At 37.0% G+C, this 13,301-nt stretch overlaps 2 protein-coding genes and 1 long non-coding RNA gene across 4 annotated transcripts in view; all 3 read right to left on the bottom strand.

Moving 5' to 3' along the window:
* LOC103134782 (CD209 antigen-like protein E) overlaps window positions 1-2,004 on the bottom strand; it is a 5,094-nt gene extending 3,090 nt beyond the window's left edge. Inside the window, exons 1-4 of the mRNA XM_007547232.2 lie at window positions 1,870-2,004; window positions 1,675-1,776; window positions 1,303-1,479; window positions 886-1,028 (exon numbers count right to left, since the gene is read on the bottom strand). Coding sequence (XP_007547294.1) covers window positions 886-1,028; window positions 1,303-1,479; window positions 1,675-1,776; window positions 1,870-1,939 — 492 coding nt within the window. The 5' untranslated portion in view covers window positions 1,940-2,004. The remainder of the gene's footprint in view (window positions 1-885; window positions 1,029-1,302; window positions 1,480-1,674; window positions 1,777-1,869) is intronic.
* A 1,974-nt stretch (window positions 2,005-3,978) lies between these two features.
* Window positions 3,979-8,946, bottom strand: LOC103134783 (uncharacterized). 2 transcript variants are annotated; one of them, XR_475863.2, is made up of 3 exons: window positions 8,856-8,946; window positions 7,612-7,713; window positions 3,979-4,700 (listed from the first exon to the last, which is right to left on the bottom strand). It is a non-coding gene; the product is annotated as an uncharacterized LOC103134783 (long non-coding RNA). The 2 variants fall into 2 exon arrangements; XR_475862.2 differs by having other exon boundaries at window positions 8,833-8,946.
* Window positions 8,947-10,957: 2,011 nt separating this feature from the next.
* LOC103134855 (C-type lectin domain family 10 member A-like) overlaps window positions 10,958-13,301 on the bottom strand; it is a 4,955-nt gene continuing 2,611 nt past the window's right edge. The window contains exons 4-6 of the mRNA XM_007547332.2: window positions 12,747-12,889; window positions 11,276-11,379; window positions 10,958-11,120 (exon numbers count right to left, since the gene is read on the bottom strand). Coding sequence (XP_007547394.1) covers window positions 10,958-11,120; window positions 11,276-11,379; window positions 12,747-12,889 — 410 coding nt within the window. The remainder of the gene's footprint in view (window positions 11,121-11,275; window positions 11,380-12,746; window positions 12,890-13,301) is intronic.

The raw sequence follows: 13,301 nt of genomic DNA on the forward strand, positions 1-13,301 counted from the left end.
AGATTGAATTTCCCTGTCTTGGGGTTTGTAGCCTGCTTCTCAATGGTGACTAATATTGTCATAATACTCCTGACAATATTTACAGTTACTGTGTTCTAGTGGTGGGATAAGTATGTCAGACATGCATATATCCATTTTTCACAGCAAATTTGAAATGCTGGGGTCAAAGTGGTTGACACACTTGGCAGGCCCCTTAAAATTTCTGCAGGAATTTTCTAGTTTTGTTTTTGCAATCTTATTTTGAAACGAAAAAACCAATGAACGAACCATACACGGATTGAGACACAAAGATGAAGTTGCAAAAAAACAAAGTTGAAGTTAGATGCAGCGTCTAAGTCGGGAAATTGCTAAAGGGCAATTCCACCTAATTTTTCATTGTCTTTCATCTACTCTAGTTAAAAAACTACAACACCTAAAACCTGGACTAGATTATTCTGCTCTAATAGCAGAATATTTAAAACCAAGTTGTGAAACTTTAATAGAGGCGATTTCAGGACTTTGCTTGCATCTGGACCACATGAGTTTATCTTTATGTGATATTAATTTGTTTGAAATCTGTAGGGGACGGACTCTTTTTCATGACTGTGCCGTTTAAAATTAAAATGTTCACGTTAAAGTATTAGAATTTTTTCGGATGCATTTTCAGTGTGTGAAGTATTTCTGAGAAAGATTTAAAAGTGAACATATTCAAAACAGCAATATGCATTACACAGGCATGTTGTATGTGTAACAGTATAATAGATTAATGATGTCTGTGGTCTGTATAAAAAGGTTAGCGCCAATAAGGAAGCATCTTTCACAATATTCATATTATAGTATGAAAGAAAAATATTAATCTAATTTGCAAACATAAATGAATAATCTCTGAAAGAAAAATCACATCACCTGTTCATCATCATTATTTATCACCACCAGATCTCCTCCTCTGGTCCTGCAGTCTGCTCTGCCTTCATCCCAGGAGCCAGACGATGCAGAGAGGAGATAACAAGAACAGCTGAACATCCTCCATCCTGCAGGACAGGTTTTCTCTAAAAGATAAAAGAATATCTTTTTTTAAACACTGCTTACTAATTATGACAGTAATAGGAAGTCAACTTTGCTTAATCACCCATTTGTCAAGTCATTAAAATTGGAACAATAAACAGATTATTTGGAGGATCCAGTAACAGTTAAAAAGACATAAAATACCAGCAGATGGAGGAGGAGGCAATAAGTGAAACCCTGCAGGAAGGAACTAAAGCCTGCATTATAAAGATCTGTCTTTATAAAATAAGGTTTTCTCACAAACTCCTAAAGACTTACTTTTCTTCAACAAACTCTGGAGCCTGCTCATCTCGTTAGACATTTCCGTGAGGGTTGCGTTCAGACGGTCTCTTTCTTTGGTCATGTCAGAAAGCCGGTCATTGCTGACCTGGAGACGATCCGTCAGCTTGTCTTTGGTGTCGGTGAGATCGGCTGCCAGGCTGCCTACATCGTGAGCTAAAAGTAATTTAAGTATATTATTAGAGAAAAGCTTAATAAGAACTATTCATTTAACTTTAGCTTAAAAAGTTGGTTGTAAAGCTGAGAATAGTTAAACCACTCTAGATTTTGATGAGAGAATAATTTTTATTTTCTGCCTTTAAAAATAAAGAACAAGCTGATGACAGTTAAACATATGACAACAAAACTCACAGAAAACACCAAGGCTGATGAGTCCAATCAGCAGGAAAACATTCAGGATCCCCAGAGAGATGATAACACCCACATAGAGCCTCTTCTTGGATCTGCCAGAACCTTCACAAAGGAAATCCATTTCAATGACATTCATTTCTGCCACATAATAACAACAAAATATATGCATGCTTCTCTTTCTCGTGTTGTTCTTACCTTCATTTTTTGTAACGGGAATTTGGCAGACCGTTTTCACAGGATCAACGTTCATATAGATTTCCTCCATTGCTTTGACAGATGCTAACCTTTTGGTTGAATCTGCAGCAAAACCAGAAGTTTATGCGTATTGTGAAACTGAGTGTGACATGAGCAGGAAGTTACAAGTTCTGAGAAAGAAAAGTATTTTTTCGAGTTAAAATTTGTCATGCGAGACTGTAGACTAGTGTGAGGGGTTAACACCTACCAGCCAGAGAGATACTGAGTAGTTTAAAAAATATCCTTAATTTATTTTAACAAAGGTTAAAAAACAATATTTCAACAAATGATGAATTGGACCAAAAACAGTGGTCAACATAACAGACTTCAACTCGGGTAGTAACACAAAGAACTCAAGCACAAAATGAGACGGAAAACACATTTGCATATAAAGACAGTCCACTAGAAAAGTTCTGATTAATTACAATTACAGTTACAATTTGTTGTTACATTTTATATTTCTTTCAAAATATCTCTAGAAATGTCAGGCCATTCCTCTTGTCATAAAAATATATTGATATGAAAGTGTTTAATCCAGGTGAAAAGCAGAGAAAGTTTCCTGAAGCAACTTGGCATTTTATTTTTATCCAGGCCACTCCCTCTCGTAAGCGACAGCTGTGGGGCGAGGAGTGTCACATAGGACATCCTTTTAATATTTTAATATGAAAATTGCATCAGAGAAAGGAAGTGAGACTTGTTTGACTCTCTCATTGTTTCTCTCCGTCGATCACAGTGTTTGCTTGTCAGCTGTACTACAACTGTTTGACCAAAATGTGGTGCAGCTTGGTGTGATGGTTTGAAAGGAAACCATCGTGAGGATGGAGGGTGGAGTTTGCTCTGGCTGCAGCCTGCTGAGAAAGTTCATCCTCTGCAGAGAGTTGCTGAATTAACACTCCATAAACTGTTTTTACTTATCAAATCCACAAAGTGTGTTGACAATAAGTAGCACATTGTTTACGCCACATCAGCTAAACACATTTCCATCATTACTTCTCCTGAGTCTCACTCCTGTCGAATTGCTGATGAAGTGCATGAGTTGTTCATTGCTGAGTTTGGCAATGGATCATGTGGAGTAGATGAAGTAGATTAAAGAGCAAAGGACTGAGCACACGTCCTTGAAGAACCCCAAACTGAAAGTAACACTTCAACCACACAGCTTCCTTAAAATACATTGCCACATAGATATTTTCAAGCTGAAGACCAGACTGTTGCTGGTGACTCAGAGTTGGAGAGACACACAATTTTAAGCAGCTTGCTGTTTAAGATTGTGTGAGGTGCGTTTATAACTCATACTGTAGGCGGATCACGTCATTTCCTTGATTCACCGTTAGAATTTTATTTAAAGAAATTTTAATCTTGTTCTCATTTAAAGCAGAGGTGTGCTGGAGCTTAAAAGCGTAAAAATACAAATGATGTACTGTAATGTCACAGGACGGCAGTGATAGGAGTTTATATGCAAAACATTTTCCACCACGAGGTTTGGAGAATCACTCCGCTCAATAAAATATACTAGACCATCTCAGATTAATCATTACTCATTTTTTTAATGAGTAACACATTAAGAAATAAACTATAACTTCATAATTATTTATGTTTCATGTGTTTATGATTGTCAGTCTCAGTTGTTTGTGTTCACTTTATTTTTCTTTAGTGTGACACCCAAAGATCACTGGACCTCATTCAGACTTCTTTAAAAACCTCCTGCTCAGCATCCTTTAAGAAACATTTAATATAACAAAATGAATTCAAACTCAAATATTTTGAATATGATGCATTAAATTAAAACTCAAGGGTTAAACACAGTGGGTCTGAAGTAGTGATTGGTGAATAGCAGCAGCTACAGGATTGATGGCGCCCTCTAGTGGTGAATCTGCAGCTCCACAAACAGGAGCAGATCCACAACACTCCTCATTCGCAGCAAAAGTACATGTACAGTTTGAACAGTTCACCTAAAAGACTTGCTAAATAAATAAAATCCCAACTTGGCGGGTCGTCATTGTGGTTCCTGCTTACACACACACACACATCAGATTCTTGAGATTATTCTTAAAAATGACACACTACACCTGCTCAGCAGAGACACAGACGGCTCTTTTAATGGTCAGGTCTAAGTTAGAAATTACACGAAAAAAATGCTGAAAAAAAAATAGAGACAGCCAAAATATACCAAGTTGGAGTGAAAATGCCATATATTAGCAAATATTCCAACACATTTTCTCCAATTTTCACCCAAACTACCATCTCCTGGGTGACGATGTGAAACAAGCACATGGCCAGTTAGTTCATGTGTTTCTTCAAATCTTTTACATTTCAAAATGAAGGGTCCTTAAAATATTTGCCATGTCTTCTATGATGTGCTGGGTAGACGTCTGGCCTTATAATCCAGTGATGCGAGTTTGAGTGGAGATCCTACATACTTAAGTAGCCTATATGCAAGACAAGGGTTGCAGTACAAGTCAATCCTGATCTGCAAATGGAGAATAACGCATGAAAAAGACTGTATGAAAGACGCTGATGCATCGTAACTAAACATCGTTTTAGTGTTACGATGTAACACTAAAAGATTTTATCAGGTGACTGCAGTGGAGGACAAAATGGCCTCAATGTTAAAGCAGATGCTCGTATTTTCCAAACATTAGACTGTATCTTTTTCACAGGCCCAATAAAATGAATCATTGCATCTACAATCGTTCCAAGATTTGTCCCCCATCATGTATGCACAGTCCTCTTCTCTCCACTGTGGGTCTCCGCCACCGTTATCAGGCTGTCCGGACCACCAGAATTTGGCAAGTCTGGAAACAAGAGGATAATTTTATTTTTTTAAACATCATAACGAAATAATGCACAGTTTTAATCTTTAACTTCTGATGTCCCACAGTAGAAATGGATGCATTTGGTTTTGGATCCTAGAAGAGAAAGAAATGGCTTTTGACATTTACCATTAACACAATAACTTCCTATATTTTAAATACAGTTTCTCTACTTGAGAGCGGCGTTCAAAGTAACTGCAGCGTGTTATTAAAAGAAAAAGTGAGTAAAGGTCAATATGTCAACAATGCCTTCATTTTCATACATACAAATTCACTGGTAACACTTCAGTCTATAGCAAAATGTATAACATTTTTCATTGATTACCTGAAAATAAGGAAAAGCATTAGGCTGGGTCTACAATTTTCTGCACACACTTTAAATCCTGAAGCTGGTGAAGATTGTTAATCACTGAAAGAGTTTTGTTGAGTAACCAATATTTTTTAGAACTGCTTCACGTCTGTATCATTGTTTGTTCACTCCTCTGACTGGTTGTGGTCCAGCTGTGTGTCTATGCTGTGTGCTGAAGGCTAGGCTGGTCAGATAAACAGAGTGGATGCAGCGCGGATGAGGAGGATTTTAAAAAAATCACTAGCAATGCTCTGACGGAGAATCATCAACCTCCCTGGTTATCACACTTGTGTTTTAACGGTCACACTTTTACCATATGCTGCAGTTTCTGTCTCACGCTGCTGATAATTATGGCATTATTTTTGAGCCACCAATCTGAATGCGCAGTGAGACTGATGTTAGCGCATATATCTATGAAAACAAATAATAGTTTTTGATGCATGAGTTTAAATCTCTCACACACTCGCTCAAAACTGTAGTCAGTTTCTCCTTCACTTCTTTCTGCATTTATCCCTCTACAATCAAATTTTAAAGTCCTATGTTCTTCTGCTAAATACATGAAATGAGACATTTTACTCAGATTTTCAGAGAGAAATGCAGTAAAAGTGACAACCTGGCTACTTAACGCGTTTTTCCAATGGATAACATCATTTTACCAAACTACCAGCTGCTAGTGCAAACAACTGACAAACGGTGCTGCTAATTAAACTATTAACTCATTTACTGTGAAAATAAATGTTTTACAGAGAACCAAAGTCCAGTCTTCAATGTTGCTGACGTGGTATGGACTAAAGGACAGAAACCCCTTCATAGGTTACACTCGGAGTTAAAAAAAAGGAAACACTTTGGTGAGATTTGGGGAAGTTTGGTCAACCTGCCATCAGGATACTTCTGTTTTTTGCATTCAACCAAATTCAAGTTGATTCTTTAATGACTGGAAACAGAAATGACTTCAAATGTCAAGCACAAACAAATATTTTGTGTTTTGAACAACACAGGATGTTTATAATGTTAGGATTTTAATCTAAATATTTGTATTACACACCAGTTTCAAAGTCCCTACACTGGCTCCCTGTAGCTCAAAGAATAGACTTTAAAATACTGTTAGTTTATGAATCACTGAACGGTTTAGCACCACAATACATTAAAGATCTGTTATTGCTGTACCAACCGTCTAGACCCCTCAGATCTTCTGGTTCTGCATCCCCAGAACCAGAACCAAGCGAGGAGAAGCAGCATTCAGTTTCTATGCACCACAAATTTGGAATAAACTTCCAGAAAACTGTAAAACAGCTGAAACACTGGGTGCCTTTAAATCTCAACTTAAAACCTGTTTAGAGTTGCTTATGGCTAAATTAGGGTTAGAGTGTGGGTTTTGATGTCTTTATCTTTTATGTCTTCAATGTTTTTATCTTTAGTTTTCATCTAGTTATTAACTTCTTTTTATTTCTCTTTCACACTGTCTATGTTTTTTTCCTTGAGATATGCATCTCTAAATGCTTAAGAAATATGTATCAAGCATTGGAGTTTTAATGCTTAGGTTGCATTAAGACTGTCTAGAAGTGTGTTTTATTTATGGGTCCATAGCACGTTGTGAAAAACATCAACACCTCCTGTCACGTACAGTGCCATGGATATTATTCAAAACAAAAGAATATATAAACTGGGTCAATGTAACAACAACAACAAAAAAAATCACTTCCTTTGTTAAGGGGAAAAAAAGATAAGAGTTGAACATGCCTGGATGCGTCTCTAATTCTAAAAATGTGGAGGTTGTGAGGTTTTCTTTTTCAATATTTGGCCATGAATCAATTTCCATGTTTCAAGTTTACTGTGTTTTTTAAAAAGAAATAGTATTAACAATATATACGCAATGTTAAAGCAGTTAACGCAGTAGCCGAAGATGAACAGAAAAGAGCATGAAAAACATTGTAACACTGGCAGATAAATGTTAAGCAGATGATTTTACAAAATTCTCCCATGTGATGTAACGGCTTTGAGAACTCTTTATAAAATGATCTTTCCTTTACGACACATCGATTATTGATAAAGATTTTTTTAAAGCCTCTGAATTCTTTTGGATGTCTAACTTAGTTCGCTGTTTTAGTTTCTAAATAAATAGGAAGATATTTAAAATGGGATAAGATTAGATTTTCAGAAGAACAAAAGTTTTACTCGCGTTCCCAATGTGAGAAACCTGAATTCGCTACATATTTTTAGTTTTATGTCTCATAGCACCACATTTTCCTTGCTTAACATGCATAGGTATTTTATTGTGCAGTTAATATGATGTTTATGTTCACTGCTTTTCACTAATCACTGTTGAATCCTTTCTAAAGCCTCTGAATTTTTCTACACTTCAATGAGATGAACAGTAGCACCAGCTCTGATGAAATATCCTGAAAGTTAAGTAAACTGCTTCATTCAGACACCAGAAACAGCTAAAGGCGATTAAAGATCTTTATTTATACCCGAATAGAAACTGTATCCGTTTTTGGAGTTTGTAAAAATGCAACGAATACGAAAAAAAAACGGAAAACTCACAGCTGGCTCAGCGGAGAGCCATCGACCCACTTCCAGGATCCCTCAGTTTCTTTATCGTTCAAACCAATCCAAGTTTCCACATTGGTGATTGTAGAAAAAATTCTGAAAAACAAGAGGTAATGTTTCAGTTCAGCAGTTATCCGTTTTATGCTATAACATCTCACAATATAAAACCAAGGCAAAGAATATTTTCCTTATACAAGTAAATCAGCTTCAGAATTTATTTCCCACATAAATTAAAAAAAAAAAAAAAATCAATCTTTAATAAGTGTCTTAATTTAAAATAGAAACATCAAGATCTCACTTAAATTTTAACTTTTCTAGCATCTAAAACATTACAGCTGTTGCTGGAGCATACAAACAAAAAAAAAACAACAACAAAACAAAATAACTCAACAGTGAAACCTTTAACTGCTTTCATTGTGTTTCTGTGTGTGGGCTAAAAAAAGAAACCCAAACAGGACATATTGTTGCTGGATTAAAACAATTCACCAAACAAACAGGACAAAATGTCTCCATGGCAACCTGTTTTTAGGTTTTGAGACCCACACTGGGCCATACACTGTGATTTACATGACTTTGTCCTTTCATTAATGAAATGTAAAGGTTTGCATCTATTCAGTTTATCCATGTTTGAGATTGGCATATAAACCAAAAAAATATATAAAAAATTGGGATGGGAAAACATTTTCACAACTGCTGAAAATTAAAATGAAGTGTTAGAATTTTAGTTTTAAAAGCAAACATATTTAAAGCAGCAGTATGCATTGTATAGGCAGAAATACCAAATATTAAACAGGGAATGCCTGAATTCTGTTAAAACATTACAAGGACATCTGTTACAACCCCCTCCCCAAGACCACTATGGGTAAATTCTGGCACTGGGTGTAACACAAAAGAAGAAGTAACCTAAACAGTCGATATCCGCAACAAAAGGGTTTATTTACAGTGCAGGTAGGAAAAAAACTCAATCACAGGAGCAAACCAAACAAGAAAAACAACACGGAAGCTTTGAGCTTCAGGGTCTCCAAGGCCAAAATAATAAACAAAACACCCCCTTCTAACTATGAAATAATAACTTGCTAGAGGTGAAAGTAAAGAAAAATACAAAACCTGAGCTCCCTGGCTAATCATCAAAACAGGAGAAAACAGTTAAACAAAAAAGGCAGAGAACCCCCTCCAGCTTCCACTGTGAAAGAAATAAGGTTTTGGGTTACACACTTGATTTGTCACAAAATGCTCACAGCAACATCAGCCAAGCTTCCGCAAACAGCCAGCTTACAGACAAGATCAATACAGATCAGGGCCCAAGGAGAGAGGAAAGGGGCCTGACATCTCTTGTAGGGAGCTTCTTATTGGATGGCTGACGAGCTCCAACACATTCCACCTGTGGCAGCCAGGTAAAACTGAAACACAAAACAAGAGAGCTCTCTAATGAAGAGAGCCCCTAGAGGTCAGTGACCGTAACACCCTCCCCCTTAAAATCCTTCATGAAATGATATTTCATCAACTTACATCATTTGTACTACAGTAAGGTAAACAGCACTAGATCCTGGAAAGTACATCAGCTATCACATTTTCAGCCCCTTTCTTATGTCTGATGTCCAGGTTATATTCTTGGGCCAGCAAAGCCCACCGCATTAACCGCTGGTTGTGGTTATACATACTGTTCGGGAAGACTGATGGGTTATGGTCTGTATAGACTATAACAGAACTTGTTGAACCAACATGAACTTCAAAATGCTGCAAAGCCAGCCAAATGCCTCATTTATGAATAACTCTGATGTCTTCATACCTAAGTTATTGAAGTATTAGTTATAGTGATGCCTTTAAATTAGTCGTATGAAACGACAGACTAGAAGATAAACATTTAACGACTCAAACATAATTCATCTGCATCAATTCAAACCATTATGGAAATGTAAACACAGCAAATCTGCAGTGAAATAAGAATTTTCTACCTAAACTGACAACGAAATTTGTCAGTGTGTGTTTATAAGCTTTTAAATGTTGTCTTTAAATCTAAAAGCTTATGATCATTCATCCTGTAATGAAATAATACAGAAAAATAAAAGTGTTCCGTTCATTCTGACCTCACCAGAGAAAGTAATGCATCACAATGTAGACACAACCCACACGTCATGGAGGACAACGATTCAACGACAACTAAGTCGTTGGGTGCATCCAAGAGTCCCAAGAGTCATTTTTGTTGTTTCATTTTTTATTTTTGTACTTCGTCAATCAATCAATCAATCAAATTTTATTTGTATAGCACATTTCAGCAGCAAGGCATTTCAAAGTGCTTTACATAATTAAAAAAAACAGCATGTGACATTGAATAAACAGCAAGAAAGTGAAAGATTTTTTTAAAAAAAAAAAAGATTAAAAGAGATAAAAACATTAAAACCTGCACCCCTTTTAGGACTTCAGTTAAATGCACCTGCACCACTTTTAGGACTCTAACCGTCTGGGACTTTAGTCAAAAACGCCATTTGACAAGGACTCCAACCTCTAGGTTTTTAGTTGAAACACCGTCAACTGGGACTCTAACCCTCTGGGCTTCTTTCCCAGAGGGAAAGTCCTTAGACTTTTAGTCAAAACACCGTTTGACAAGGACTCTAAACCTCCAGATTTTTAGTCAAAATGCTATGTACTGAGTTAATCCAGGCATGTAAAGACAAACTGCAGTCTGGGTTAGACAGAATAAGAACATTATCTGCACATAAACATATTTCTATGTTCTAGTTCCTTAACAGCAATACTAGACATGGTTCTCTGAAATCAGTGAGGTAATCCTCAAATATGAATAAATTTGTCAATATTACAACTACTAAACCCCCAACTGACACAGTCTGCATGCATTTTTCTGCATGAAGTGGTGATTTTCTTTTGCTTTACTTGTTCACTGGAATATGAAATGCCCCGTTCAGTATCATCTGCCATGCATCAGTTTTCATATCACTACATACTCCAGCAGATGGCGCTCTCTGATCTCTGTCAAACAAATAATTTGAATACTTCCTCTGTCATGTTGCTTTTCCTTGCAAATTACACTCTCTTTATTTCACATAAAGCTGAGTACCTGAAGCATTAAATCACACAGACAGACACCTGTTAATACTGCAGGTGGGTTACTGTGCACAAATCGCCTCTTTATTTTTGACATTGGAAATTGTAATAAACAGTGAACAGGCAGAAAGCAGAAAATAGAGTTTATTGTAAAATTTAAATTCATTGTAACTAGAAGCAGGACTATTAAAGCACTTTATAAAAGCTTTATCTTTAGATAGGGAATACTTAAAACTCAAGAATAAAATCAAAAACATTATACATGCAGACTTTTTTTTCAAACAGCCAGTTTCAGCACTTTTTCACAGATCCAGTGTTTAGCAGCATCACATGACAAATCGTTCCAAGACTCTTTGCCGTCCTTATTGACATGTACACAGTCCTCCTCACCCCATCTTCCACTTGTTCCTCCATTATCAGGCTGAGAGCCCAGCCAGTTCCTGTTAAAATTGTGACAAACAGAATTAGACCTTGTTTCATACGTCGCGACAACAGACACAAACATACAGCTGAGATTGTGCTTTAAAGCACAGAAATAAAACTACATGTCTGTGTTTGTCCCTATCATCACTGAATCAAATAATTAATCACTTACTTGAACTCTGGGGAGGTTCCATCAACCCATTTCCAGGAGCCCTCAGTTTCTTTATCATTTAAACCAATCCAAGCTTCCTGCTTGATGAGTGCAGCAAGGAATGTCTGTCAAATAAGGCACAAAACTATGTAACGTGTTTGAAACCTTTAGAAATTTATGCCAAATGGAACCTTAAAAGTGTAAAAGTGTAAAACCAACTCGCCGGCCTCTTCCATTACCACGCCCACGCTTCAATCAACAAGCACCGGCGCTCAGCCACTCCAGCCAATCTCCTCGCAAGAGTTCCTTCAAAAGCACCAACAAAGCCGGGCTCTTCAGCTTTCAGCCGCGCTTTGACCCACCTCCTCCCCATCTCCACCTTCGTCCAGATGAGCACCTCCGTGTTCCCTCCTTCCTAGACTTTTCTCCACCACCAGTGTCCGGGCCCAGGGGATAAGACTACCCTGAGCTCCGGCCCTAGCCGATCACCAAATCGCTTGATGATGCTCAGCACGAACGTCTTCAGCCGGGCCCGAGAGCCGAAAAAAGAACGCAGTCTAATAAATCCTTCTAACTGATGTTTTTTCTCCATGTGAGTTTCTCCAGATTGAAATACTGTCTACAAATAAGTCTATGTGGACCATATGAGCAAAAAAATCAATTATTTCAACAAAAAGAAATGCATTTTTTTCCCCCACATTTTCCCCCTTTTAATTTATTTATTTTTACTCATTTTAATCATTTAAAAATTTATTATACAGACCAAACTGACTGACTTTACGACACAAAATTAGCCTCAGCTTCAGCACCTTTATTTCTTTCTGTTTTTTTGTTGTTTTTTTTACAGTTTATCTTATAAAAACACCAAGCTTCAATGTATTTCACAGGGTTGTCATGTGATGCACAAACACAAAGTACTGTGAAGTAAAAGGGAAATGATACCTGGTTCTAAGAAGACAAAAAAAAAAAAACAACTGAACAGTTTAGACCCCCTCAACTTCTATGTGATTTAATTGCAGTGGTAAAACATTTAGTAAACAAACAAGGAACACAGCAGACCGGTCGGCGATACACTTGTGTCCTTCTCAGTCTATAATCGTCTAAATCTGGTAGACGTACCTCAAAAGACTCCAGCTGTAATTGGATCAAACGACTGGCTCTAAAAAGTATCGACTCAGAATACAAACATAACTACGCTGCACTTTCAGATTTTAGTTGCAAAGAAATGAGCAAACCATGCATCACTTCACTAACACTTCAGTCATGTGCTACTTTGGTTAAGTGTCGATGACACCAACACCCAGAATTACACCCTGACATGTATGCTATAACAGGACAAAAATATTGAACATTCAAGAGGTGTGAATGCTTGCATTACTTTTTTTTTTCCCTAATAGAAGAGCATATGACGTAACATTAAAGATTTAAGAAACTTAAGGACTTATTTTGCACACAAATAAAATGTATCTGTCTAATAAAGAGAACGCAGCACCTTCTCTTCTGCGTTGTTCATCACTAGCAGATCTGCTCCTCTGCGAATGCAGTCCCTCCTGCCTTCATCCCAGGAACCGGCTTCGTTAGAGAAATAGTAACAGGAAACGCCGGGCATTATCCATCCTGTGGGACATGTTGACTCTAAAAGAATAAAAAACAGAGTTTTCTATTGTATCGAGAGGCCTGACAGTCTTTCAATAACACGAATGGCTAAAATTTCATAATATGCTAAAAAAAAAAATCTGTATTTCGTGTCCGTTCTATTTAATACTGACTAAATTAATAGAAAATGTGGTTTTGTCACCTTTCTAAACTTCGACACAGGGAGCTATTAGGGCACTGAATAGAAATAGAAAGTTGTTAACTCATAGATGTTTTTAATAGAGCCGACTCTTCTCCGTCATGCAGCTCGGCTGAATGAAGGTGATTCTTAAGGAGTTTGTCAGGTGTTTATATTTCAAAACAGAATCGGATAAAATGCATTTTGCATCCCACACCGGACTTTCTTTGGACCATTTTTCTTTCCCATTCTGGTTTGACTCCGCCATCTTCA

This window comes from Poecilia formosa, unplaced genomic scaffold, assembly GCF_000485575.1.
Source record: "Poecilia formosa unplaced genomic scaffold, Poecilia_formosa-5.1.2 Scaffold19, whole genome shotgun sequence".
Lineage (NCBI taxonomy): Eukaryota > Metazoa > Chordata > Actinopteri > Cyprinodontiformes > Poeciliidae > Poecilia > Poecilia formosa.